Genomic DNA, 25,924 nt, shown 5'->3' with positions numbered 1-25,924 from the left:
TTCTATTGAGCACTCCCCCACATAATAAAACAACATACTAAACGTGCCTACGGGTCTTTACTTTGGCAAAATATTCTAGAAGGTTATCAAAATTTACTTTCCTCTTTTTTTCACTTGATAAAATGGAAATATTGTTTAGTCGCGCTTAGCTCATTGTGGACCTTAAGTACGATTTAATCAATTTCAATTTTGAAAAGCTAAGCCACCGAAACAAATGGTTAAATAAAATTTTAGACAGTCGTAAAATTTCCAAAATGAACATCTTTTTTTGATGACGTTAACAGTGGGATTTATATACTTACCGTTGCAGTTGCTGTTCCCGCTGACGTTGCTTTTAGAAAATTGTCATTTTCTAAACTCCTTTGCCAAGTTGCTGTTGATAATAACTTTGTTGTTCAACTTTTGCCGTATTTAAAGGGGTTGTAGAAGAAAAGTAGAGGATTTAAGTTGATTACTACAAAAATTTACCATTTTAGACATGTTTTAAATTTCTTGTTGTCGAAATAAGTCTACATATACTAAGAAAAAAAGGCAAAATGTAGCCCCGCCCACCCGCCCGATCTCAATTGTAATGATTTTTTTATTCGTCGTGACCCAAGGGGACGAGGTTTAACTGCAGCGAGAAATTAAAAACATGTTTTTGAATATCGTGTTGTTCAAAGAATACTATGTATATTAACAAAAAAATAAATCCGAAGATTAGGCCCGCCCCGATCTCAATTCTCAATTGTGATGAATTTTTCATTCGTTGTCAGATCGAGGGGTGGAGCTTAATTGCAAGATCGATATTTGTCTTCAAGAATTTACCATTTCAAACATATTTTAAGTTTCTTGTTCTGAAAAGACAAGTACCTACGTATATTAAGAAAAAAGGCAAATATAAGCCCCGCCCACCCGTCCTATCTCAATTGTGATAATCGTTTTATAATCGTCGAGAACCAAAGGAGTGGAATTTAAATGCAAAATTCTTATTACTTCTCTGTCTAAAAGAAATTACCATGTAAGAAATTTTTTTGAGTATCGTGTTATCAAAAGAATACTATGTATCTACATTAAGAAAAAATTAAAGCCAAAGATTAAGCCCCACCCATAACTGTCCTGATCATTCGTTCGGAGACGTAGGGGTGGAGCTTAATTGCAAAATCCATATTTCTTTACAAAAATTTACCATTTTAAACGTGTTTTAAGTTAAAAAAAAATCGTCACAATTAAGATGGGGTGGGTGGGCGGGGTTTATATTTCGCCTTTTTTTCTTAATATGCGTAGTATTCTTTGAACAAAACGATGCTCAAAAACATGTTTTTAATTTATTGTAGAGAAATAATTATTTTGCAGTTAAGCTGAGTCCCTCTGGTTCAGGGCGAATGAAAAAAAATCATCACAATTGAGATAGGGTGGGTGGGTGGGTTTACATATTGTCTTTTTATTTTAATATGTGTAGACTTCTTTTCACAACATGAAGCTTAAAATGGAAAATTTGTATAAGGAAATATCCGTTTTTGCAATTAGGCTCCGCCCCATAATTGCAAAACCCAGATTCATTTTAGTCTTCTGTTTTGAGGAGACAATTCATTCAAATTAAACAAATTTCTGCGTGACTTTCTTTCGATAAATAAACATAAACAAACGAAGTTAAGCATGTACACTGATAATAATACACTCTTTTCCGTTGGTTATTTGCTTTGAATACATTTCATATTGTCTGTAAAACTGCAGTTTGTACTGGAATTTGTACCCCCGTGGCGCAGCGGGTTCGAGGTGTCATTTACACCACTGGTTACTATACATATAAAGGTTATCACAAAACACAAATTTTCTGTAATTTTTCAATGAAGCGTAATTTGTTGGATTGTAGGTACTTCAAGGGCGAGGGAAGTTCTGTTGAAGTAACCTTGGACCAATTTTTTTGTGATGGCGTTGTTCACGTTATAGAACAATAAAAATAAATTGATTTATGTTCTGGGAGAAATTTTGAGATGACGTCATTAGTTTTCCGGAGAGGATAAGTAGATATATTTAGATTTAGTGTTTTATTAACTTCACGGCAATCTTGAGATACTCTTCAAGTTTCGAATAAATCGGTCGGTGGATTTTAGGACTACTAAGTGGCAAGGAAACATGAAATTAGAGGCGGTTAAAAATGACCCCATTAATGGTTTTCTCAGCCAACGCTCGGGAAGCGAAAATGACGGTGACGTTAGTTGCTAGATTTAAATATAGGTGGTTTGTCATACTGTTTTCACCAATATTATCTCTGATTTTTTTATCTAGTTTTCCGTATGTTTTATTTGTACACTTCATATATTTAGCTTTATGTTGGAACTTACAGTCTATGCATTTGATAATTATGCAAGGAATAACAGATGAAACATTAGCAGTGGACAAAATATAAATTAGAAGGAAAGCTGTTATTTTTTTATTTATATTAACAAATTAAAAAACGCAAATTACTTGTTCATTAAGGAAAATTAAAAAATACTTTCTTTCGGCTGCTTTGTTATTTAATCATAAAAATTTATTATTTTTAAAATTGTAAGAAGTGTGAACTTTTAATTTACTTTAACTTTAAACCTTTGTTATACATTCTTGAAGTTTATTTCAGGGCTTTTTGTCTGACTTTATATTAGTCAAGTTTCAGTATCACTGAAGGCCAGACATTGTCATAAACATCACTTGAAAGTCAACCATCATATGTAGACAGAATCTCCTTCGAAACACATTAAAAAAGTCGAATTTCTTATATAAATTGCATATTATTTTATAATTTTTACATATGATTTACCTAGCAAACTTTTAAGGTAACGTCAACAAAATTTTGGTGGGGACGACCAAAAAAATTTTGATTAGCGTTTGACCATCCACACAATATTTTTAAAGAATAGTCAAAATTCCATAACAATCCAACCAATAGTTCCGGATTCATTAAATTGGTTCCAGACAGACGGAACAGGAAGATCGATATTTTCATGTTGTATAAGCCGTAAAACTTAATTAGCCATTTGTTTTGTGGACTTCACACCCGGGAAGACGAAACAACAAAAAATTCAACAGCGATGTATATATATGTTTATTATAAATAAATATACAAAACACTCCAACTACTATCAACAAAATCAAAATAAATTATCGTTGACAGGGAAAATACTTCTGATAATATAATAATTTAAATAGAATAATCCGTTTGACATAACGTAAGTTCCGTCCTCCGCAACCTATTTGATAATGTGCGATTTTAACACACTCGATATTTTCCAGTTCTCCGTAATCCCACCCACTAAATTTCGTATGACATAAGCAAAAAACACGCCATGTTTATTCATAACCTTCGTAATTTCCATTTCTAGAATATTTTTGGTACTCGAATGTTAATTTGACCACATGTGGCCAAATTTCCGCTACTGTTGCGGGCGCATCGAATTTGAACGATTGCTCATCGCCGACACTTGACATTTCTAAGCATATTTAACAGCCAAACCCGAAACTTGACCGCTTATTGCAAGTGTGTGGAATTTGCATCAGTGCGTGCTAATTGTATAGATGGTCAAACAAATAAGGTAAAAAATAACTCGGTTACATTTTCCGCTCTGTCTTGATACCGTATCAAGCTAGAATTTTTGATAGCCCCGACCAGACGGTTCATGGATATTGGATACACAAAAATTCGCTCTTATCGTTTCTTATTTGGTATTGGCGATAAGAGTGCAACATAATGTTTCCTGTGCGAAATTCGATGCCGCCAAATGACCCAGAAATATTACGCGCTGCGGTTACTAAAGTCGGCACCGAAAAGGAATTACTGCTGCTGTTATGACTAACTCGCGGAAAAGAGAGAGGAAATTTGATGGCTTTTACCCGGACTGTATTTTCGGCAATGTGTCGTAATCCTGGAATTACGCATATCGCGCTGTTTTGGATGGGTTCCGAGAATATTGCAATATACACAAAAATAATGATAAAACGTTCAGAGGAAACAAGAGTAGTTTGATAAAGTAAGAGGCGTGAGAATGACTCGTGACTCGTTTAGTTATTTATTTTGTGGTAAAATGTAAGTTGATAATTTTGTAATTTACCTAGTGACCGCAAAAAATGTTCTGTGTTTTTTGTTAAAAAAAATCACATGGTGAAGATGTTGTTTTAAAGAATTAAGGTATCTGAGTAAGTGTGGACTCTGCGACATTTTACAAACCAATAATAAAACAAAAAACTCAAACAGGTGAACTAGTTTTCTTAATTACGCTTTTTAAACGAACAATTTATTGATAGCATTTTTTACATAACCTAAATGTGTATATATACCTATCTACAATTAAAAAATAAAAACAAACGTAGTCACCACAAAGCTCTTCAACTAAATTTTTTGTTAAGATTTCGAAAGATTTATTGCTTTTCTAGGTTTCACTATATTTGATTAGTTTTGATAAGGGAAAAATAAAAATAGAGTGGCAATACTTTGAGAAGAACACATCAATAAAACGTATCAGTTGTAAACACTTTTAACGGGAGGAAACTACTTGTCCCACAGTCCTTACTGTGTGTTCTGATTGATGATCCAACAGCGTTAGATTTCACAAGTTCTTCTCATTCTATTTCCACTCTACCGAGCGATACTTAAGGACATTTATTATTTAGTAAAAAAATCGAAACTGTGGACCGATTGTATTTTAGGAGTATCGTGTAGATTGTAAAATGCTAGCCAAATTTTGTCTAATCGCCCCCACCAACAATGTGATGACGTCCTCTCATTATATTGCTTAGTTCAGGTTATATAAATTTTATGAAATGATATACTCCTACACTTGTTTTATGAATCTTTTCATGATTTTCATCACAATTATTTTGCAACCTTACCAAGTGTTTTTTTTTCGCTGTAACTTGTATTATCTATATTTTTTTACTTACAATATTAAATTTTACAAAATCAAACCTTATCATTTTTTCGAAAAAACTGGATTTTTTCCAAAATTTATCAAAGACATTTTCTTATGGATTTCGACCTCCAGAATTTGTTTTCCGACTCATTTCTTCGATAGCTCCTACTACTTTTCCGGAATCGCCCATTGAAACATTGCAGTTTTTAGAAATAAAAAAAAATTGTCAAAGCTTCAAACATTATATTTACACCCAATAGTTTTAACTCTTCCAGTAGGGACATAAATACGCTATGTATATCCCAGAATTTTTTGAATTTTTTTGCAACTTTTTCAAAAACACAATTTTTCGATACCCTATGAAAATTTCGCCAATTTTTTTTCATTCTTTTTTTGATTTCGACCTCCACAAATTGTACCTTTTTGGATTAAAAAAAAATAAACATTTTTTGACAAATGTTTAATTAGTAAATTATTCGTCATCAGGTTCCTAGAAAGAAAGAATAGATACGTAAATCTTAATATATAGTTGCATAAACATGCTATGTTTTTGAATAAATAAATATATTTCATTTCTAACAGGATCTGCACCCACTTAACAGGAAATAATAATAAAATTAAATTTAAGTTTTTGGAATCAGTATGGCGAAATCTATTTTCCAAAATTTTGTGGCAACTTTTTCAAAAGCAAAATTTTTTAGTGAAAACGAAAATTAGGCCAATTTTCGACAATGTTCCAAAATTTAACTAAAGTCATTTAGTTATAGATTTCGACCTCCAGAATTTAGTTTCGGACTCATTTTTCGATAGCTTAGCTCCTACTATTTTGCCAGAATAGCCCACTTTTTGCAATTTTTAGGACTAAAGAAAATATATTTTCACGCCGAATATTTTTATCTTGCACCGGGGGCATAAACACGCTATATATTTTTTGATCACCACGACGAAATCTGTAATACAGATTTTTTTTGGAAATTTTTTGACAACTTTTTCAAAAGCAAAATTTTTCAATATACAATGAAAATTTCAGCCAATTTTCGGCAATTTTCGAAATTTACCTAAACACATTTTCTTATAGATTTTGACCTCCAGATTTTGGTTTCGCACTCATTTCTTCGATAGCTCGTACTATTTTTCCAGAATCGCCCATTGAAACATTACAATTTTTAGGACTAAAAAAAAATATTTCCACGCCGAATATTTTTAAATCTTGCACCAGTTCTTCAAAGGCTACTATTTTCCCAGTGAAATATTGCAATTTTTTTGGATTAAAAAACATTCAAACCGAAAATTTTGAAAATCTTGTGCCGAGGGCATAAACACGCTGTATTTTTATAATCAGCACGAGGAAATCTGTATTCCAGAATTTTTTGGCAATTATTTGGCAACTTTCTCAAAAGCAAAATTTTTCACTGAAAACAAAAAATTCAGTCAGTTTTCGACAATTTTTCAAAATTTAACTAGAGGCATTTTCTTATAGATTTCGGCCTCCAAATTTTGGTTTAGGATTCATTTCTTCGATAGCTCCTACTATTTTTCAAGAATCGCCCATTGAAACATTACAATTTTTAGAACTAAAAAAAAAAGAATATTTTCAAATCTTGCCCCGGAAATATAAACCCGCTACGTTTTTGGAATTAACACGACGAAATCTATTTTCTAGAATTTTCTGCGAATTTTTTGACAACTTTTTCAAAAGCTACATTTTTCAAACAAAACGAAAATTTGGCGAATTTTCCAAAATTTAAGCAGACATTTTTTTATAGATTTCGACCCCTAATTGTTAGTTTTCGACCCATTTCTGCAAAATCTCCTATTTTCCCAGTGAAATATTGCGTTTTTTTTTTGGATTAAAAAAAATCAAACCGAAAATTTTGAAAATCTTGTACCGAGGACATAAACACGCTATATTTTTATAATCAGCACGAGGAAATCTGTATTTCAGAATCTTAGTTTAGTAATTTTCCGCAACTTTCTCAAAAGCAAAATTTTTCAATGAAAACAAAAAATTCATTCAATTTTCGACAATTTTTCAAAATTTAACCAAAGAGATTTTGTTATAGATTTCGACTCATTTTTTCGATAGCTCCTACTATTTTGCTAGAATCGCCCACTTTTGCAATTTTTAGGACTAAAAAAAAATATATTTTCACGCCGATTATCTTTAAATCTTGCACCGGAAGTAAAAACTCGCTACGTTTTTGGAATTAACACAACGAAATCTGTTTTCCAGAAAGACATTTTCTTATAGATTTCGAACTCCAAAAGTTGGCTTCGGACTCATTTCTTCTCTAGCAGGCTCCTACTATTTTTCCAGAAACACCCACTGAAACTTTGCAATTTTTTGAAATTTTTAGGACTAAAAAAAATATAGTTTCACACCGAATATTTTTAAATCTTGCACTAGCGTCATAAACAAGCTATGTTTTGGAATCAGAACGACAAAATTTATCCTAAAATTTTTGGGAAATTTTTGGTAACTTTGGCAATATGCAATGAAAATTTCGGCCAATTTTCGACAATTTTCGAAATTTAACGAAAGACATTTTCTTATAGATTTTGACCTCTAGTAGATAGTTTCGGACCCAATTCTTCAAAAGCTTCTACTATTCTCCCAGTGAAATATTGCATTTTTTTTTATTAAAAAAAAATTATAATCGAATCTTTTGAAAATCTTCTAATGGGGGCATTAGCACGCTATATTTTTATAATTAGCACTAGGAAATCTGTATTCCAGAATTTTTTGGTAATTTTTCGGCAACTTTCTCAAAAGTAAAATTTTTCAATCAAAACAAAAAATTCAGTCAATTTTCGACAATTTTTCAAAATTTAACTGAAAACATTTCTACCTCCAGATTTTGGTTTCGGATTCATTTCTTCGAAAGCTCCTACTATTTTTCCAGAGTAGCCCATTGAAACATTACAATTTTTGGGGACTAAAAAAAATATTTTCTAGCCGAATATTTTTAAATCTTGCGCCGGAAGTATAAACACGTTATGTTTTTGGAATCAGCACGACGAAATCTATTTTCCAGAATTTTGTGGGAATTTTTGGACAACTTTTTCAAACGCAAAATGTTTCAAAGAAAACGAAAATTTGGCGAATTTTCCAATATTTAAGCAAAGATATTTTCTTATAGATTTCTAGCTCCAAAAGTTCGCTTCGGACTCATTTCTTCGATAACAGGCTCCTACTATTTTTCCAGAATCGGCCACTGAAACATTACAATTTTGAGGACTAAAAAAATATTTTCACGCCCAATATTTTTAAATCTTCCCCTAGCGTCATAAATAAACTATGTTTTTGGACAGAAAGACAAAATTTATTTCCTAAAATTTTTGGAAATTTATTGGCAACTTTTTGAAAAAAATTCGGCCAATTTTCGACGATTTTCAAAATTTAACGAAAGACATTTTCTTAAAGATTTCGGCCTCTATTAGTTAATTTCAGACCCATTTTTTCAAAAGCTCCTACTATTTTCCCAGTGAAATATTGCAATTTTTTGGATTAAAAAAAAAATTCAAACCGAATATTTTGAAAATCTTGTACCGGGGGCATAAACACGTTATCTTTTTATAATCAGCACGAGGAAATCTGTATTTCAGAATTTTTTTGGTATTTTTTTGGCAAAAGCAAAATTTTTCAATGAAAAGGATAATTTCAGTCAATTTTAGATAGTTTTTCAAAATTTAACCAAAGACATTTTCTTGTAGATTATTAAAAAAATATAATATAAATCCAGTAGCCTTGGAGATTATCGCATATAATTGCCAACAGATAGACGGCAAAGGGTACTGACATTTTCGAATTCTTCAAACTGTGAAACGTCGGGAAGACAATAAATTAGGCAGTCGTCAAACTTACCATATTAAATTTCTTCTTAGCTTACGTTCGGGAAAAAAGTGGACAGTTCAAAATTGATGACGTCATAAACCAACCCGCTTTTTTCAAAAATATTGTAAGAACAACGAAATAGCATTGTTTAAAAATGTATGTTTAATTTTTGTGTAATTATTGTTGCAATCAGTTTTGGGAGTAGTTTTCGAAGTAAGTTTGGTTGCATACCTTCATAATTGTAAACTAACAGTGTTCGAGAAACCGCATAGTATGTACACAACTCGAGCTATAAAGCAATTATAAACTGCTTGAATTACACGTGGCTGGTGCGTAACTTATCCCACTCGTGAGTAATGAGCTTTTTCCATTCTAATTTACATTATTATATCACGCTATCACAGCATAATTAAATACTTCATATAATAGGAAAAAAAATCGCTATTTATTTATTATTTGTGCTTTTTTTTTAATAAATCACATAAACTTTACTCGATAATTTAAGATATAGTAAAAGTTTCAATTTCCAAAAACCAAAATAATTAATAATAACCACTACAGAACAAATATTTCTTTGTCGTTAAACTTAGCTTTTACATACCGACATCGCAAGACTCGCAAGCAGTAAAATGTTATGGACTATGACACAAAACCTGAAACAACGGTATGGAGGTAAAGTTCGGCGAAAGATAAAGTGTGTTACTGCTTAATTGCAACTCAACTTGCGGTAATTTGTACGAGTTCGTCACAATAAATATGCTTGTATTTAATCAATTTTTATGAAGGATCCGCTGTAAAATGTTCATGAAGTCATAGTCATAAATACAACAACACTATATCTTTTGCCGAACTTTATATAGACGTAATGCTATCCATGTAGGAAACGAGTAACCCATTTTAAGCAAAACAACATTATTTTGCACATTTGTTTATTAATATTCCAAGTGGGTATTTTTTGGGGACAAATGTTACACAATATTTTTAGATAATGCATAACAAATAGGAACTGAACTTTTAAATATTATGTTACAATCTTGTTTACGCGAGAGGCTACACTATCATGTGTCAAGTGAGCGTAGTTATGGACCTGATCAAAAACTTTTTTGTTGTTAAATTTATCATAGTAAACTAATATGTTTTCTTGTATTCTTTGGGAGTCAAACCACACAAATATATTATAAAAAAAGTAATAAAAGTAGTTAAATTATAAAACCCACTTAAACAAATAGGTATATTTAAAAACTAGAATACAAATTATTCTCAGTTTAATTCATTTATTTGCTATGATTGGGTAACAATAATGAAAATCATTGGAGCTTTTGCGAGTTCTGAAACAATTACAAAAATGTTTTGTGGTTTCACCTTGTGTAACTTCTTTCTAAAACTGAACTTTCTGTTAGATAAGATGATGCTCAACTTACTTACACTTTATAAATAAAGGCCTCTTCTTTTAGCTTTTTAACCTTGTAACTCGTTTTGTTGTTTCGAAATCTGATCCATTTCTTCCACTAAGTACAAATATAAACTACCAACCATTATTTTCTATTTTTCGAAACCTGTGTTTGTTAGATTAGACAAGGATAATGACGAGTTCTTGGATAACACTTCAGATGTAAGTATATAATACAAAAGTGTTAGAAAATTCGTTCCTTAACAGAAATGGTATACAGTGTAAAATGAATTCAATCAAAAATTCAAGAATGACAAATTGCTTCGCTGTTTCCTAAGCTTTCCTACTTTTAATGGATATTAAGGATATTTTAAGGAAATTTCTAACACTATATAAAGTTCTTATTCTGTTTCAATTTCGGCTGAAAAATGTAAGATTAACAAAGTATGTAGATAAAAATTGTCACTTGTTGCTGATCTACCAAATACAGCTTGGAAAACCAAACATGTACAAAAAATTCGGCAAATACTGTCACACTCTAAAAATATCTACGTGTTAATACCCCCAAAAAATCCCAATCACAGATAACAGACAAAATTCATTTTTTTTTTTTAATAATGTTCATTTCGTAGAACTCAATTTAGCGGTTCGGTTATGAATAGGGAATCGCCTTACTTTTGGTTTTCCCCAGAATAATTAAACTAATTATAAAGTTAGATATATGCATTGACATTTAAAAAAGTACGACGAAATTGTTTCCCGGAAAACGACTCATCCTTTGAAAAATATGAAAAGCAAAAAAATAACGTGAGTCAAGGAATGCAAGCAAAACAAATTGTTTACCTAGTTTCGTAAAAATGAGATTAAGTCTAGACAATGACAATGACCCTTTTCAATAAAATTTTATTGTATTTTTCGCACCTCCGTTTCCCAAGCGGCGGGTACACAAGTCGTACAATCTCGAAAACACAACCTATAATCCATAAAGCAAATTCGAAGAAAGCGGCGGAAAAATAAATTGCATAAAGATAAACTTGCAAGTTTGACCGATAAACGTATTTATTTCATAGCTGAAGGGGGGCAGTGCATTTTAACCATTTTAACAATGTTTTTCATTCGTGTTTGTTATTGACCTCTTTCAGATTAATCCGAGTTCATTTAACTGAATGAATGTTTTTTGTAGTCGAAGGCGCAATCTAATTTTAAAACAATGGTCGAGAGCAGAGTCCCTCTTCAGATATGGGAATTAATTTATGACCTTTTTTATTTATCCGGATTTTAGCAATTTTCTATGATGGGAAAATTCGCACAGCGTCTTAACCTTCTAATCCAACAATCGAAAAGTTCCAATAATTCAGTTTGTGGAAAGAACAATGGCGATACATTAATCTTCTTTCGCTCTATTTGCGTTAAAAAATGACGATTGCCGGAGCGATTATTTAGTCTTTGCTATCGCGGGGTCAATCACTCTGTTCAGTGCATATGGTCTATTTGTTTTTTATATCTGTAGTACAGTGTTTACCGTCTATGTTTGCCAAAGGCAGTTGCGAAAATCATTTTCGATGCACTTTTTCTTCCCACTTTGCTCATCGTGTGGTGCTAATTTTCCTCTTCGCCGCTCCTGCCAAATTTTTAAGCGCAATATGCACGTCGTTGCGATAGGTTAGTACACTTTATTTTCGCCTTATCTCAAATTTGTTTGTTCCAAAAACATATTTTTTTAATCTCGCCACTATCGCCGCAGACTCTTTTATAAACACGCCGAGTATTTTTTTCGTTGTAACCTTGACAATCAGACTTTTTTATCATCGAATTGTGTTGTTCGCGAATATTAACCGATAACGGACGGTGTGAATCAGCGGGCTGCGTGAAAACGCGCGAAAATTCCCTCGTTATTCGAAAAATCCGAGTGAAACGGCCTGCCTTTTACTGCGTTTCACTAATTTAGATCGCAAAAAGTTATTAATTAGTCGATAATCGAGTTAATTCCGCCAATTGTTTTGCGCTTTCATACTCTAAAAACCCGACGAATGGAGCAAAAATAGGGTGAATGACTCCGGCGCGTTCTAAACACATCGGAAAAAATAAACGCCGTTTTACAGCGTGTGCTTCCTTCGATACTTTCGGAATTTGTTATTACGAGTACGTTCGAGATATTGGGAAATTATCGAAATTTATATCGCTTTGTTCGCAAGACGCAAGCTCGTGGAACAAATACCTCCCGCAAGCGTTGAATTTTACGAAGAAAAATACACAAGCGTTGTCGGTGGAGGCGATAAATTTGGAATTTTTGTTGTGTAAAATGGGTCGGACTGTATAAGCAGTAAATTGGAATTTCCTGACGTTTCCACCACAGTTACAATTTTCACAACTTCGGTGGAATTACTATATCTAGTTAATATTTGTAAAACTACTGAGACTGCAGTAAGAAGTGCGTTAAGTAAATGAGTAGGTGGTTTACCTGTTAATATTTACTGAGGTTTTGAAATTTATAAGTATTTTTTATAAAGTAAACACTCTAGCAAACTGATGGTTCTATGGTTTTATGTTATCATATCGTCTATGTTTTGCTCAGTATCAAATCGCTATGCACTTGATATTTGTCTGAAACCAAATAAATATACTTTTTGTACTAAATAAAGAAAAAAATCCTAGTGCTAATAATGTATTTTTATTTCAAACAAATAATACAAGAATATTCTAATAAGTATAGTCTAAATTACTAACGGAATTTTAATAACACAAAAATGCATATCTACTCTACATATGCATGTAGTGAAATTGGCTTAATAAAGTGATGACTGATGAAATGGTGACACACATTTGTTTCACTTTCTAGCTTTTAACTTAGTTTTGAAATGTATCTTAGTTGAAATTGATATTTTTACAATGCTACATGTTTTGAAAACTGTTCAAAAAATATCGTTAGTTTACAACGATAGACAAATAATTTCCTTAAACTGTCCAACAAATAGTTTTTGTGTTTTCTTTGATTTAACATGCCCAAGGTCGAAGTTTGAAATATTGTCGAGAATGTAAATCTAATATTCTGTGCACATGTGACAAGTATGACGATATACCAGAAAAATTGTGAACAATAATACAGTAGCAGTTTGCATCATAATCTTTATGTGTTATTGAATCAATAATTAATTTTGTTTTTCTATGTTTGTATTTTTATTGGGATATTGCCTGAAAATAAAATGATATGTTTTCGTATTTAACTTAATAATTATGTTTTCTGTGTTTAAGGAATATTTGTCGAAGGAATATGTAGAGGAGCATATTTACATTTTAAAATATAATCAGATCCTAACATATTTATTTATTTATTTGTAGATATGGTTATGACGAATTCTTTTTATTATGATTTTATGGAAAATAAAATTTCTCGAAACGTTTTCCACCGAAAAATAAAAAAATAAGCTTTGAAAAGAACGATTAAAAGATTTTTTTTTTATTTAATTATTTCTTGTACACTCACTTTCCATTATTGATAACATGTCGTCAGGAAGGATAAAACATACGTAGTTCTTTAAATGAAAAAGGCTGTGTATTTGTGGTGAATTATAATCTTTTTTTTATTGTGAATCAAATATCTCGATAAGAAATTTCAGTTTTAGTATGAACATTAATAATAATTATAATTCAGATTAATTTTGTAGTTTTCTATGAATGCTTTGTTTTTGTCTTCAAAAGGAAAAAAACTGACAAGTACATGTTCACTAGGGTGATTCAAAAAAAAAAAAAATTTTTTTTTTCGTGCAAAGAGGTTCAAAAGTTTCTTTTCAACGTAAAAAAATACCAGTTAAAATTTGAGCTCTTACTATTAATATTAAGACCGTCCGCATCGCGTTTTTCTATTTCCCATAAGAATAACATGGGAAAATTTTTGTTTGCACCTTCTGATTTTTATTGCTAGCCCGTCGTGTGTCGTGAAAAAAATGCAATCACATATTTTTATAGAGAATTGAACGCTCTACAAAAAGTGTCTCCTATGATCGTGCGAGAAACCTGATAGTTGAAGAGTTATTTTAGGCTAAAGTTAAATTTATCCAAATTTTGACGTTTTTGATGCATTACAATAAATTTGATGGTCTTATTGGAATAAATCACCACAAAAATTTATACACATTTTAAATTTAGTTTTTTAAACAGTAATTGTTTATAATTTTATGCTATAATAAGGCCAGTAAAACTCTTTCCGAACATTTTCAGCATCAGTGGGTTAAAAAATCATAGTCAGGTTTCTCGCAAAATCATAGGAGACACTTTTTGTAGAGCGTTCAATTCTCTATAAAAATATGTGATTGAATTTTTTTCACGACACACGACGGGCTAGCAATAAAAATCAGAAGGTGCAAACAAAAATTTTCCCATGTTATTCTTATGGGAAATAGAAAAACGCGATGCGGACGGTCTTAATATTAATATTAAGAGCTCAAATTTTAACTGGTATTTTTTTACGTTGAAAAGAAACTTTTGAACCTCTTTGACACGAAAAAAAAATATTTTTTTTTTTTGAATCACCCTAATGTTCACAATACTTTGCAAAATTGTTAAATAAACGATAAAATTCGAATATATTTTCTTTGTCAACAGTGTTAAAAAAGACAGCGTTTATAAAAAATAAAAAAGGTGACGAATAAGATAATTCAGTTAGCGAAGTTAATTAGTCGGGGCCTGAAGTTGTGAGAAATCCCAGATGGATACAGCGAAACATGACTTAAAGCAATTTTTTTTTTTTTGTATCATGTTTAAGTTTGCTTTTTCAGTGACTTGTGAATTAGTTATTTGCTTTTAAAATTTATTATTTCAAAATTAGTGAAAAAACGACGTTTTCGCGTTAGAATGTTCTCAATTTTTGTATTTATATATTTAATATTTACATATAAGGAATATGGTGTGGATGATAAAACGCTGACCAAATGACGTCATCCGTAAAATTTTCAATAGTAAAAGTTATTTAATTTTTAAAAAATAACGTAAAACTTCAATTTAACTTTGAAATTGTAAAGTCGAAGGCTCTGAAACCTTGCAAACGTTTCAACGTTATTGGAAACAACGTTATTGGTTAATCAAAATTTATGCCGTTACGACCCCCCTTAAACCTGTTGACGTCATCTCAAAATTTTGCGAAATAAATCATATCTAAAATGTGCAAAATATAGTTCCTGCTAAAATAAGATCTATTTTGGCAAATGACATACCCGCCAAGAAAATAGAGAGCAGGTGGGCGGGGCTAGTCCCTACTAAAATAAGACTGATTTTGGCAAATGACATACCCTTTAAAAAAAGATAGGGTGGGTGGGCGGGGCTACTACCTGCTAACGTAAAATTAATTTTGGCAAATGAGATACTCTCTAAGAAAAGAGATGGTGGGTTTCCCAAAAATTTGGGACTTTAATACTGTTATTAATAGTATTACACTACACCAGACAAAACTGATTTGAAACAAGTGCGTAGCATGCTTCTTTACATTTACTTTAACATTACAGACATACCTTTTATTTTATTATGAGAACTTAAATAAAAAAAAAAATCAGTAATTAAAATCTGAATACGTTTTATTGTACTTCAAGGACGAGGGAAGTTCGGTCGAAATAACCTTCGACCAATTTTTTTAGTATAGTTCCGATTCAGTTAAAAATATTTTAGAAACTTTTAATAGCAATGACGAAAAAAATAACATCGTCTATATTTTATTGTATTTTATACATTTTTATTGCCTAATGACTATTGAATTTTCCTTCGCCTCCACCACGGTCACATTTTTCGTGACTTCGGTGGAAATGCACGTGTCGTGACTGGGTCGATACTGGCAAAACACCTTAGTGTATTACACAACTTGCATGTTGTGCGATGAGTAGTTGAAACGTCATAATTTATAAGCAAAAAATTGGTTTGAAACGTTGCGTACTAATGGAGTGAATAAAAAAAAACTATTGTGATTTGACAATTACATTTTTTTATTTGTTGCATGTACCAAATACAAAATGTATTTAGATGACACTTCCGTTATCATTTCGCCCGACTATTTGATAAAACGATCTCTAAACCTGTTACACAATCTACTCAGAAACCGTTTCGCTACGAGAGCTTTTCGAAGTGCCACAGTAAAAATCTCGATAACGTTAAACGAACGGCAAAAATTTAATATCTGCTTAATCTCGCGGCTCATGGCGCTTGTCTTCGGCACCGTAATCCAGCGGGTTTCTAGAACAAATTCCTCTTGCCTTCCCCCCGGTTTAAAATCTGCTGAAACTCGTCCACGTGTCGAAATTCCAATTAATCGCAGCGCAGTTGCACGATTGCGTCTATCTAGGAGATAATGCACCGTTGCCCTTGTCCCACATAACGATTTTTGCCTCTATGAGAAATGCATTGACATTAATTTCTAACCGACAATTTCGCACCGGCATCACTTGACCAGCAATAAGTCAACCTCGGTTGCGACATTGTCGGTTATAGCACCCATACTACATTCGGCAATTCTCGAGCAACCATCTCACCACGCTATAATTTCAGTTCTGATTTTAGAGCGAAACCTAGGATGTCCGCTGTAGCCGGCAGGAGGACGTACACCGAGGACGAACTCCAAGCGGCCTTGAGGGACATCCAGTCGGGCAAGCTCGGCACTCGTCGGGCGGCGGTCATCTACGGGATCCCCCGCTCGACGCTGCGGAACAAAGTGTACAAGTTGGCGTTGGAGAGGGAAAGGGAGTCGCATTTGAATAGCTCCACCCCGTTGAAGCTCGACGAAGAGGAGGTGATGGACGACGATAAGGAGTTGTCGGGGGCGGAGGAGGAGAAGGAAGTGGAGAAGGCACTCCAGGCGCCGCTGTGCGACATTCTGAGATTCTCCAACATGGAGATCCCTCCTGAGGCGATCAAGGCGATACTGCAGAAGAAGGACGGGATTGAAGGATGGGCGGGGCTTGAACACAGCGAGGTAGGGCCTTACATACAGAACATCCTACTGGCTTCGCAGAACCTCCTCCAGAAACCTCTGGAGGGCTCGGTCCTCAACAGTGTGGTGCCCGAATTCGTGAAAAAGATGTTATCGGACGAAACGAAAAATAACGGTGATAGTTCGGTGACGCGGCCGAGCCCGTCGAATTCGGTTGGGGTGAAGAAGTCTGAGTCGGACATGGAAACGGAGGAGTCTCCTTCGAATGTGATACTAAAAATTCCGTCCTTTAAACCGACGTCTAGCAAGAACGGATGTGATCTATTCAGGAACACCGCGGAGGGGAGTTTAGCTTCCCCCCCAGTCACGAGTGAGTCGGGCTCTCCCCCTATCCTTCCCGGCAAAGGCATGTCGATTAAGGACGTCAAAGACGTCATCGCTCAAAGCATCAGCCAGAAATTCCAGCAGCCCCTCGAACCGCGGAGGCCCATCATGGAACTAGACTTCAAACGAGGCGGCTTCACGCCGCCCCTCGGTTCCGGCATCTCGGTGATCAAAACACAAGAGCTGCAGCGACCGTACCAGCCTCCTCCCAAGCCCCAGAACCCTGGCCCCACGACGGGGGGAAAAGGCACCCGCCCCAAACGCGGCAAGTACCGCAACTACGACCGGGACAGTCTCGTGGAGGCAGTGCGGGCAGTCCAAAGGGGAGAAATGTCGGTGCACCGTGCCGGCAGCTACTACGGGGTCCCCCACTCCACCCTGGAGTACAAGGTCAAAGAGCGACACCTAATGCGACCGCGCAAGCGCGATCCTAAACCCAACCCCGTGGACGAGAAAATTGCCAGTCTGAAGCAGAACGACCTTCGGAACCAGGAGAAGCTCAAACCCATGATGAAGCCCCCCCAGAAGTTCCCTCCCACGGCGACCTCCCCCAACGGCATGAAGCTGCCTATCTTCGAGCCGGGGATGGCGCCGCTGGCAGGGTACAATCCGCCCCCCTTCCCGTTCTGGCCACACCCCGGCTTCCACCACCTCCCGTTGGACTACGGCCGTCCCATTCCTCCCAACCCCGAGTTCTTCGCCTCCCAGATGATGCAGAAGTTGCAGGAGGAGTCTTCGAGGGGCATCGGAGGGCAGACGACGCCCCCGAACGCTCCAGCGCTGGCCAAGAGCGCCAGGCAGATCGCGGAGTCGCTGCTGGACGGCACGGGGTCGAACGGGTCCTTTCTGGACGGGATCATAAGGTCCAGCTTGGAGTCGGGCGTTCCTCCTAGCGACGACAAGTTGCCGAAGGAGGAGAAGAGCATCAGCATCGAGAGCATGTCGAATAAGGCGCTGTTGGACCAGTTGTGCAGGAACAGCAGGCTGACGCCGCTTTCGAAACCAGCGATGTCGGAGAACAGTTCGGGAGATGAGTCGTACAGGAAGGGAGCTAGTCCGCTCAACTTTACTGCTGGAGGTAAGGCGCACCTTTGACGATTATATCTGATGCGGACTTTTTAATGAGGAATGCACGAATTTAGTTTCTCTTTCCTTCGGGTTATGCAAATTTGTTCGTTGCAGTAATGTGATTGCTGCTTCGTTCTAACAGCACCTGCGGTGCGTGAATTGCTGAAAATATTGTTAGCAATTAGAATTTTATTTATATTACTCTTCTTATTAAAATGTAAAGTCATTGCAGAGAAACTTTTAAGTTTATGGCTGTAACTGTTGAACACGTGAGATGTTTTTAATTTTTTTCATATTTGTTACTAAATGCGATTTTTCTCGACTCCAAGGTATCTATACATAATTGGTCAGCACTGATGCTCATTTGTCAGTACAACATGAACACAAAATGCATTAATCATCATTTTTTTAATTAACACTTTGATTTACTAACGTCTATGTACTTCATGTTGAAGGTACGTTTTACAGTGACCCTAACTGGTTCTTTCTCTTTATTTTTAACAGTTCTATTGATAATGAATTACGACCTAAATTTTTCCCTCTTTAAGACTGTAGTATTTCATCAGATTTTACAAAACACTGCCAGTTTTTCAACATACATATTTCTTGTTCTTGCCCCTTCCATATTTTTTTCCTCGTTTTTATATGTCATTTTCTTATTCCTTTCTTTTGACCACGTTGCATTTGTTAATGAACGTCTCATGTACTCTAGCTTTGGCTATTTTGTGCAGTTTTCTTGTTGAATATGATTCTACTCGTTTTATTGTTCTTTCGGCATATGGTTTAATTGCTTTAACATTATTTCTAGTTTTGTTTTGTATGTCTCTTTATAATTTGATTTTTCTGTTTTATCCTTTTTAATGCATCACTAGAATGCGTGCCTTTTCATAGTAAAAGTTGCTTCCTCTGTTCTCACTATAGGCAGGCTTATAAATAATGACGTGTTTTATATGTTGCCTATCACAAATTATTATGTACTGCAGAAATTGTCAGTTCTGCTTACCAACAGTTTTAATGTTTTGAAATAAAATTCAAAATTTATATTTGATAAACAGTTGTCACACTCCAATAATGAACCTCATAGATTTGAACAGAAACCAATTTTTTACAATCAACCCAGATTTTAAAATTGTAACAAAACCTAAACAGCAACCCATAAAATATGCTAATTTATAAAGAAAAAGAAAACAGTTAACACTGAATAAAGTTCCCTACAAAAATTCACAAAAACCTAAGATATTAAATTCAAACAAGTTGGTCCTCCTTAATATTAATATGAAATCTGAATTATTCAGTTACTCTATAAATATTGAGATTAAACTTAAAAGCGGGAAAGAAAATTGGATTATTTATTTTGTTATTGCAATTTTTTTGTGTATCAATTTATCTGTTGGTTTTTATAAATCAAAGACAAAATAAACAAAAAAATAAAAAGACTTACATACAAAAATTCTTGGTATTGAATCAAATTAAGGAGTAAAGGAAATTAGGATATATGATAACAGTATCATTAAATTTTAAAACATTTATATCAGATTAATCTCGCAATTAGTACCGAGTATATTAATTATAACTGAATTTTGCTCTTAAGATAGATTTATGATAAAATTTTGCTTAAAATAGAAAGTTAATCACTAATAATTATTTACACGTAGTTTTTAGACATTCTTATCATTAATACGTTACTTTGGTAGCGAAATATTAATAGATATAGTACAACTTTAATAGTAATCACTGGAAAAAGTTTTACAAGTTATCGTAACAATAATACCTAACATTTCTACTTGTTTTATCTTATATTCCAAAGATACCAGTTAAAAACTGTTACCAAATTTTTACTTCTCCTGTTTTCGTCTGTCCGTCAGTCTGTCGTGATTTTTATTAAGCAGATAATCTCCGAAACTACTGGACCGATTGTTGTCAAATTTTGTACATAAGTAGGTATATTATGTAAGCTATAAAAAGCTAACCAAAATTTGGTTAATTATCCCTACCAATAATAGAATGACGTCATTTCTAAAATTTTCCTTGGTAAAAGTTAATTCAGTTTTAGAAAATAAGACACTCCTACATTTGTAAATTGTGAATCCGTGTTGAATCTTTATCGTAGATATCCAGATTTTTTGAAAGATATTCAAAGTTGTATAACATTTTACTATTTAAATTTGAAATTGCAAATTTCATTTTCTTTTAACCGCTGATGCTTCCTAAAAGTCGATTCATTCGAAGTATAAACATAAACAGTTGAAGTTGGTTAAGCATGTTAGTTTGCCGGTTGGTTATCTGCTTTAAACATATTTCATATTTTCCGCACTTGTGCTGACTGTTTTTTTTTTTATAATTTTTCAAAGAAGCAGGATTTATCGATAACAAGAGCGAGGGAAGTTCTCTCGAAATAACCTTCGATAAATTTTTGTTTAAAATACTTTTAATAATTACACACACTGTTACATCGAACTCCAATAAAATTATTTGGTGTTTGAGTTCGTGACCGCTTTTCCATTGAACTCTGTTACCTGATCCTTTTTCAATAATTTTAATTGGTGTAAGCGTGTTGACATATCTCAATGAGAACTCGGCGAATGAAAAATGGCAGCCATCAGTTTTGACAGCAAGGTATAACTTGTACTTTGAGTGGAAAAATTATCAGACTGGTTATTTAAAATTAGACAAATACAGTCGCAATGACATTTCAAAAATATTCTAGAGTAATATGGATTTAAAGTTATAAAAATTCATCCTTTGTTTACAACAATTTTGTGTTTGTAATTTTCTAACTAGAACAGCTTAGAGTAGCGCTAAATCTACACATGACGTCACAGAGATATCCGACCACTTCGGGATATGAGATGTGATATTTATTCAACGCTTTCAAAAAATTCATGTAATCTCGACATTTTGTTGGGTACATTTTACTTGCAGTGTGTAGAATAATATGATTATCTTAGAAAATATGTATGTAATGGACTTCTTTAAAACCTTGGGAGCTTACTCACTAGATCGTATCAATAAATTTAACCTGTTGACCTTAATTTATATACTTGAAATTGTGTCCTATGCTGACAAATTTGGTCTATGAATAACGAAAATGATTAATTAAAGTTTTAATTACTTGCAATCAATATTTAATTAAAATGAAATAATCAAGATTAAAAGGAACAACTTTTCTTTTACAAGTGCTCAAGTGGCTCATTTAGTTTGTAGCAATAATAAATTTCTTGTAAAACTCTAAAAGTTATTATACTTGAAACATGATTATAAATTCGATTCTAAACTAGAAGGACTTGTACATATTATTCGTAAAATTTTAGAGTAAAAGGTTTAAATAATTCTCAAAAGAAATAAACAGTTGTACATTCATTTGTGGCAAAAAGTAATTAACATTCCGCGCCAGACTTGTCAAGAGAGCGTTTCTTATTTTCTACGCTTTTTCATAAAACACCTTCATTTAAAACTAATTAATAAATAATAACACAATTATTTAAACTGTTTTAAGTCACTAACGTCAAAATTTTAAAACAGATTTAAATACTTAATATGTTAATTTTTAATACATCTAACAAAGAAAAAGACGGAAAAAACTTTGGTCCAAGATTATTTAGACAGAACTGCACTCGCACCTGAAGTTAAATGTGAGAAAATGTTCTGTTTCATTTATATGTAGGTACATGATATACTTATGAACAAAGAACTTACCGTTCCTGTTGGTTTTACAGTTGATAATATACTTTAAAACACACATTGATGGTCCCAATATTTTATTTTATTTTTTTTTAACAATTTGAACGGGAATTCTTATTTAAATTTTACTAATTTACCATTACTACTTGCGGTGTTAATTTGGAAATACGGTAAAATGTATGGTTTCAACAGCATAGTGCCCCCGCGCATTATAATAGAAGGGTGCTAGGTTACCTTGATGTGACCTTCCCTGATAGATAGATCGGGAGGGAGTTTGTCAACCCTTGGCCTCCCACAAGTTTAGATATTGTTCATCATTTTAGTTTTTTTTTTTTTTAATTTGTTTATTATAAAGTACATGTGAAAGGAATAGAAACTGGTTAACTTAAATTTATAATTATATCTTATATAATAAAATTATATAATTTCTGGAACATTATGATTGCTGCACCCGACATTGTTAACTTTGTTCATTTTTTCGTAGCAGAATATACCATGAGGAAAGTTGCAATTTTTTATATAGAACGATCAATGAGTAGGTAACTATTAAGACCTTCTACGAAAGTTACCTTTTAATGTGTAAAATTCTTTGTTAAGTTTTAGATTTTTTTTCAATTTCAGGATTGTTAACTAATTTAAAAAAAATTGTACCAAAAAGATTGGAAAAATTAACTTCCCGATAAGAGTAATTTCAATTATTTTGGAGATTCATTTAATGAAATCAGAACTAAATGATGAACAGGAAATTAGCTTACAAAAAACATTAAAGTTAATATACTTACCTAAAGTACAAAACTTAGTAATTACATAGTTACACAAATTAGGTTTGAGAGCTGTTTTTAACAGACCTCAGGGTCTAACTAGAAAATGAAAGGAACATGAAATACAAGAGTAAACTAAAGACATCTGGAAACTAAAAAGATAACTGACGCCATCTAGAAATACCCAGTAGAAAAATGTATAGATTTATTAAAAAATTAAAAATATATTTTGAAAAATAAAACCAACTGTAAAGCACAGAAAGAAAAAAAAAACAGACGTGGAGAGGACTGCAACAGAAAGATTTAAGGGAACAAAGGAAATGGATTTTGAAATCAGTTTGTTCATTCACACAAATTTTGAGAGTTTGGGATTTCTAACTGCTTTATAAATTTTAAGAATTTCGAAAAAAATTGAGAGTGGAGCTAAAAAAGCATGCCTAACTTTGAGTTAATCAAACGTTCCGAATCAATGCAAATATTTGAAAATCACAAATTTAACAAAAACAAAGAAAAATCTGAAGTAAAGTAACTGGCGGCAAATTTAAAATTATAACAGTCAACAAGAGAACAAAATTCTAATAAAAAAAAACCATGCAGCACACCGACAGCGGCACCAGAGCGCTATAAGAGTGTGGCGATCGAACTATCAATTTCATTCTAGAGCACAGCAAAAATACCCATAGGGGGCGTTGTAGCACGAGCGGAGTTTAGGGCTCCTGGTTGTGGCTGTTCTCCTACCCACGACGGTGATTCTATCCTATCGGCAAGCACTGCCGCACAGCACCCCTCCATTACGAACATGCCGTACGGGCAGGCCATTACGGTCGCAAACTCGTGGTTGGAAATCCCGGCTATTGGGCCAAGTCGCGACCGTTCCCCTAATTTCTATCCAAGACCTGCGTCTTGATGCAGATGGCGCGAAAAATCCCGCCAGCTCGACTAGAAACCGCGTCCCCCCCTTCTGCCACGTGTTTGTGTTATTTATCTCAATTTCATTTAAATGTTCACTTTCTATAACCCTGATATTAAACTAGAAGTGAACAATTATGGCACTATCCAAGTGATTGGTTACTTAAAACAATTAGCTTTGAGAGTTTATATCGTGGACAAAATACATCCTGTGTTGCGAGAAATCTGTCTCGGTGATATAATTTCCAACGTCGCGAGACAATACGTCTCGGTAATGTGATGATGATACTGATGATAATTGCCTAAGGGGAAAGATTTTAGTCCCCCCGTACTTCAGTCCACGATATTATAAGTTCTACCGCACTTTCACGGTCCTTTGTCCAGAGGGAGACAACGTTAGATTAATGTAACTGCCGTAAATGAACTATTAGCAATCTTGTGTGAAGAATTAAGAAGTGTTATAATGTAACACTTAAGTATAAGCATCCAGAAACCTTATTCATAATTTGATAAACAAAGGATGAGTCGTGACCACGTCAATCTCATGAAATCTCCTAGCAAGTGCTTTATCTAAATAATCTCAGGACCGTTAAATTGTGTTAGAACCAGTTAACGATTAACATCCTGACATGAACTGTTAATTTACAAATAATACAACAAATTTACACCACGTGTTACCGTCGGTCGAGAATTGTTGGGGAAACTGTGACATCGCAATCGGTACGATTCATTTTCGTTAAACAAAGGTTTTCTCTTTTTTATTAACTACCAAACCAACCAAACTTAACCTATCTTCCTTACCGCGTCCTTCACTCACATCAAACAAAACAACAGTGACGCGCCACCTACGCTCTACCAAACAAGTAAACTTCACTACCAACCCTCTACCTACAAATTCCCTAGCAGAACTACCAACTACCTAAAAGAAACTAAACTTGCACATGGTGGCTTATATTTAACGATTTTCTTGTCGTTCTTTTCCGCTCTTTTTTTTTTCAGCGCGAAATTTTAATTCAAATTTGGTCACCACAAGTGATTAATTTATTGTGTTCTTTAATTCTAAGGGAAATTTCTCTGCCTGTTTGGTCAACTTATGTGTTGTGGTCATCACATTTTAATTGGTAAAGGCCCGAACGAGAGAAAACAGGAACTTTGTTTCTTACAAATAAAGAAGGGTTAGAGGAAATTTTAAAGGTTTTTTGAAAATTTTTAAAATGGACAAAGAAGGAAAACCAAAGGAGATAGAGGGCAAAGCAGGGATAAAATTATTGAAAATAGGAATTTATGGGAGAGTTTATGTTGATGTAGGGTTTTATAGAAGATTTTCATAACGAGGTGGAAGGGAAATTTATTATTAATGGCAATTTGTTTAATAATCTAAAGAATAAAGAATTAAATGCTCCGAATTTATGGGATGAGGGGTGAAAATAAATCGCGCATGATGGTATCAGAAGTGGTAGGGTTTCTGTAAATATTATAAGAAAGTGAATGATTGGACATGTTTTTGTATTGCTTAAGTCTAAAAATGGAATGGAATTTTTATTTTCGATTTCGTATGACTGTGTTAAGACCGTCAAGAGAACCTTGAAAGAGGGATAAGATGTCATCTACGTTACAGCCCCAGAATTTAATTTTCTCTGTAAATTGAGGATTTGGGAAGATTTTTGTTTCTATATTGTTTATGAAAATTTCTGCTAAAAATGGAAATAGGGATGATCCTATTGCTAAACCAGTATGTTGATAAAAAATATTGTTGAACCTAAAGAAATCCTGTTTCAAAACTGACTCACATAATGTGGTAAGAGATAAATATTATTCAAATAAAAGGTCACTAATTAATTTAACGGGATTAGAAAGGGGAACCAAAGGGAAGAGATTAGAAACGTCAAAAGAGACAAAGAGTGAACCTGGAGGGATGATTACATGTTTCAATTTTTCGACTAGGTCAAAATTATTTTTGATAGCATATTTGTTGTCAAATGGAGCAACTCTTCTTAACATAAGATTAAGCCATTAGAAAGATATGTATTAACATGGACAATTTACAAAAGAAACTATCGGTCTAGTGGAGTAATCAGGTTTATGAATTTTGGGGAAGCCATTCACAGTCGAGATTTA

General features: G+C 33.6%; 1 protein-coding gene across 5 annotated transcripts in view; it reads left to right on the top strand.

The window, feature by feature from the left end:
- The window catches only part of Eip93f (Ecdysone-induced protein 93F), a 156,979-nt gene that overhangs the window by 126,663 nt on the left and 4,392 nt on the right, over positions 1 to 25,924 (top strand). For 4 of the 5 annotated variants that reach the window (XM_064051558.1, XM_064051556.1, XM_064051557.1 and 1 more), the window contains one exon: positions 16,622 to 18,465. In XM_064051558.1, coding sequence (XP_063907628.1) covers positions 16,622 to 18,465 — 1,844 coding nt within the window. The remainder of the gene's footprint in view (positions 1 to 16,621; positions 18,466 to 25,924) is intronic. The other variant, XM_064051559.1, reaches the window with a different exon arrangement.

Source organism: Zophobas morio, unplaced genomic scaffold (genome assembly GCF_036711695.1).
Source record: "Zophobas morio isolate AGI-343-1 ecotype UQ-CSIRO unplaced genomic scaffold, CSIRO_AGI_Zmor_V1 ptg000009l, whole genome shotgun sequence".
NCBI lineage: Eukaryota > Metazoa > Arthropoda > Insecta > Coleoptera > Tenebrionidae > Zophobas > Zophobas morio.
Note: the sequence above shows the minus strand (reverse complement) of the source record. Positions and strands in the feature narration are given on the sequence as shown.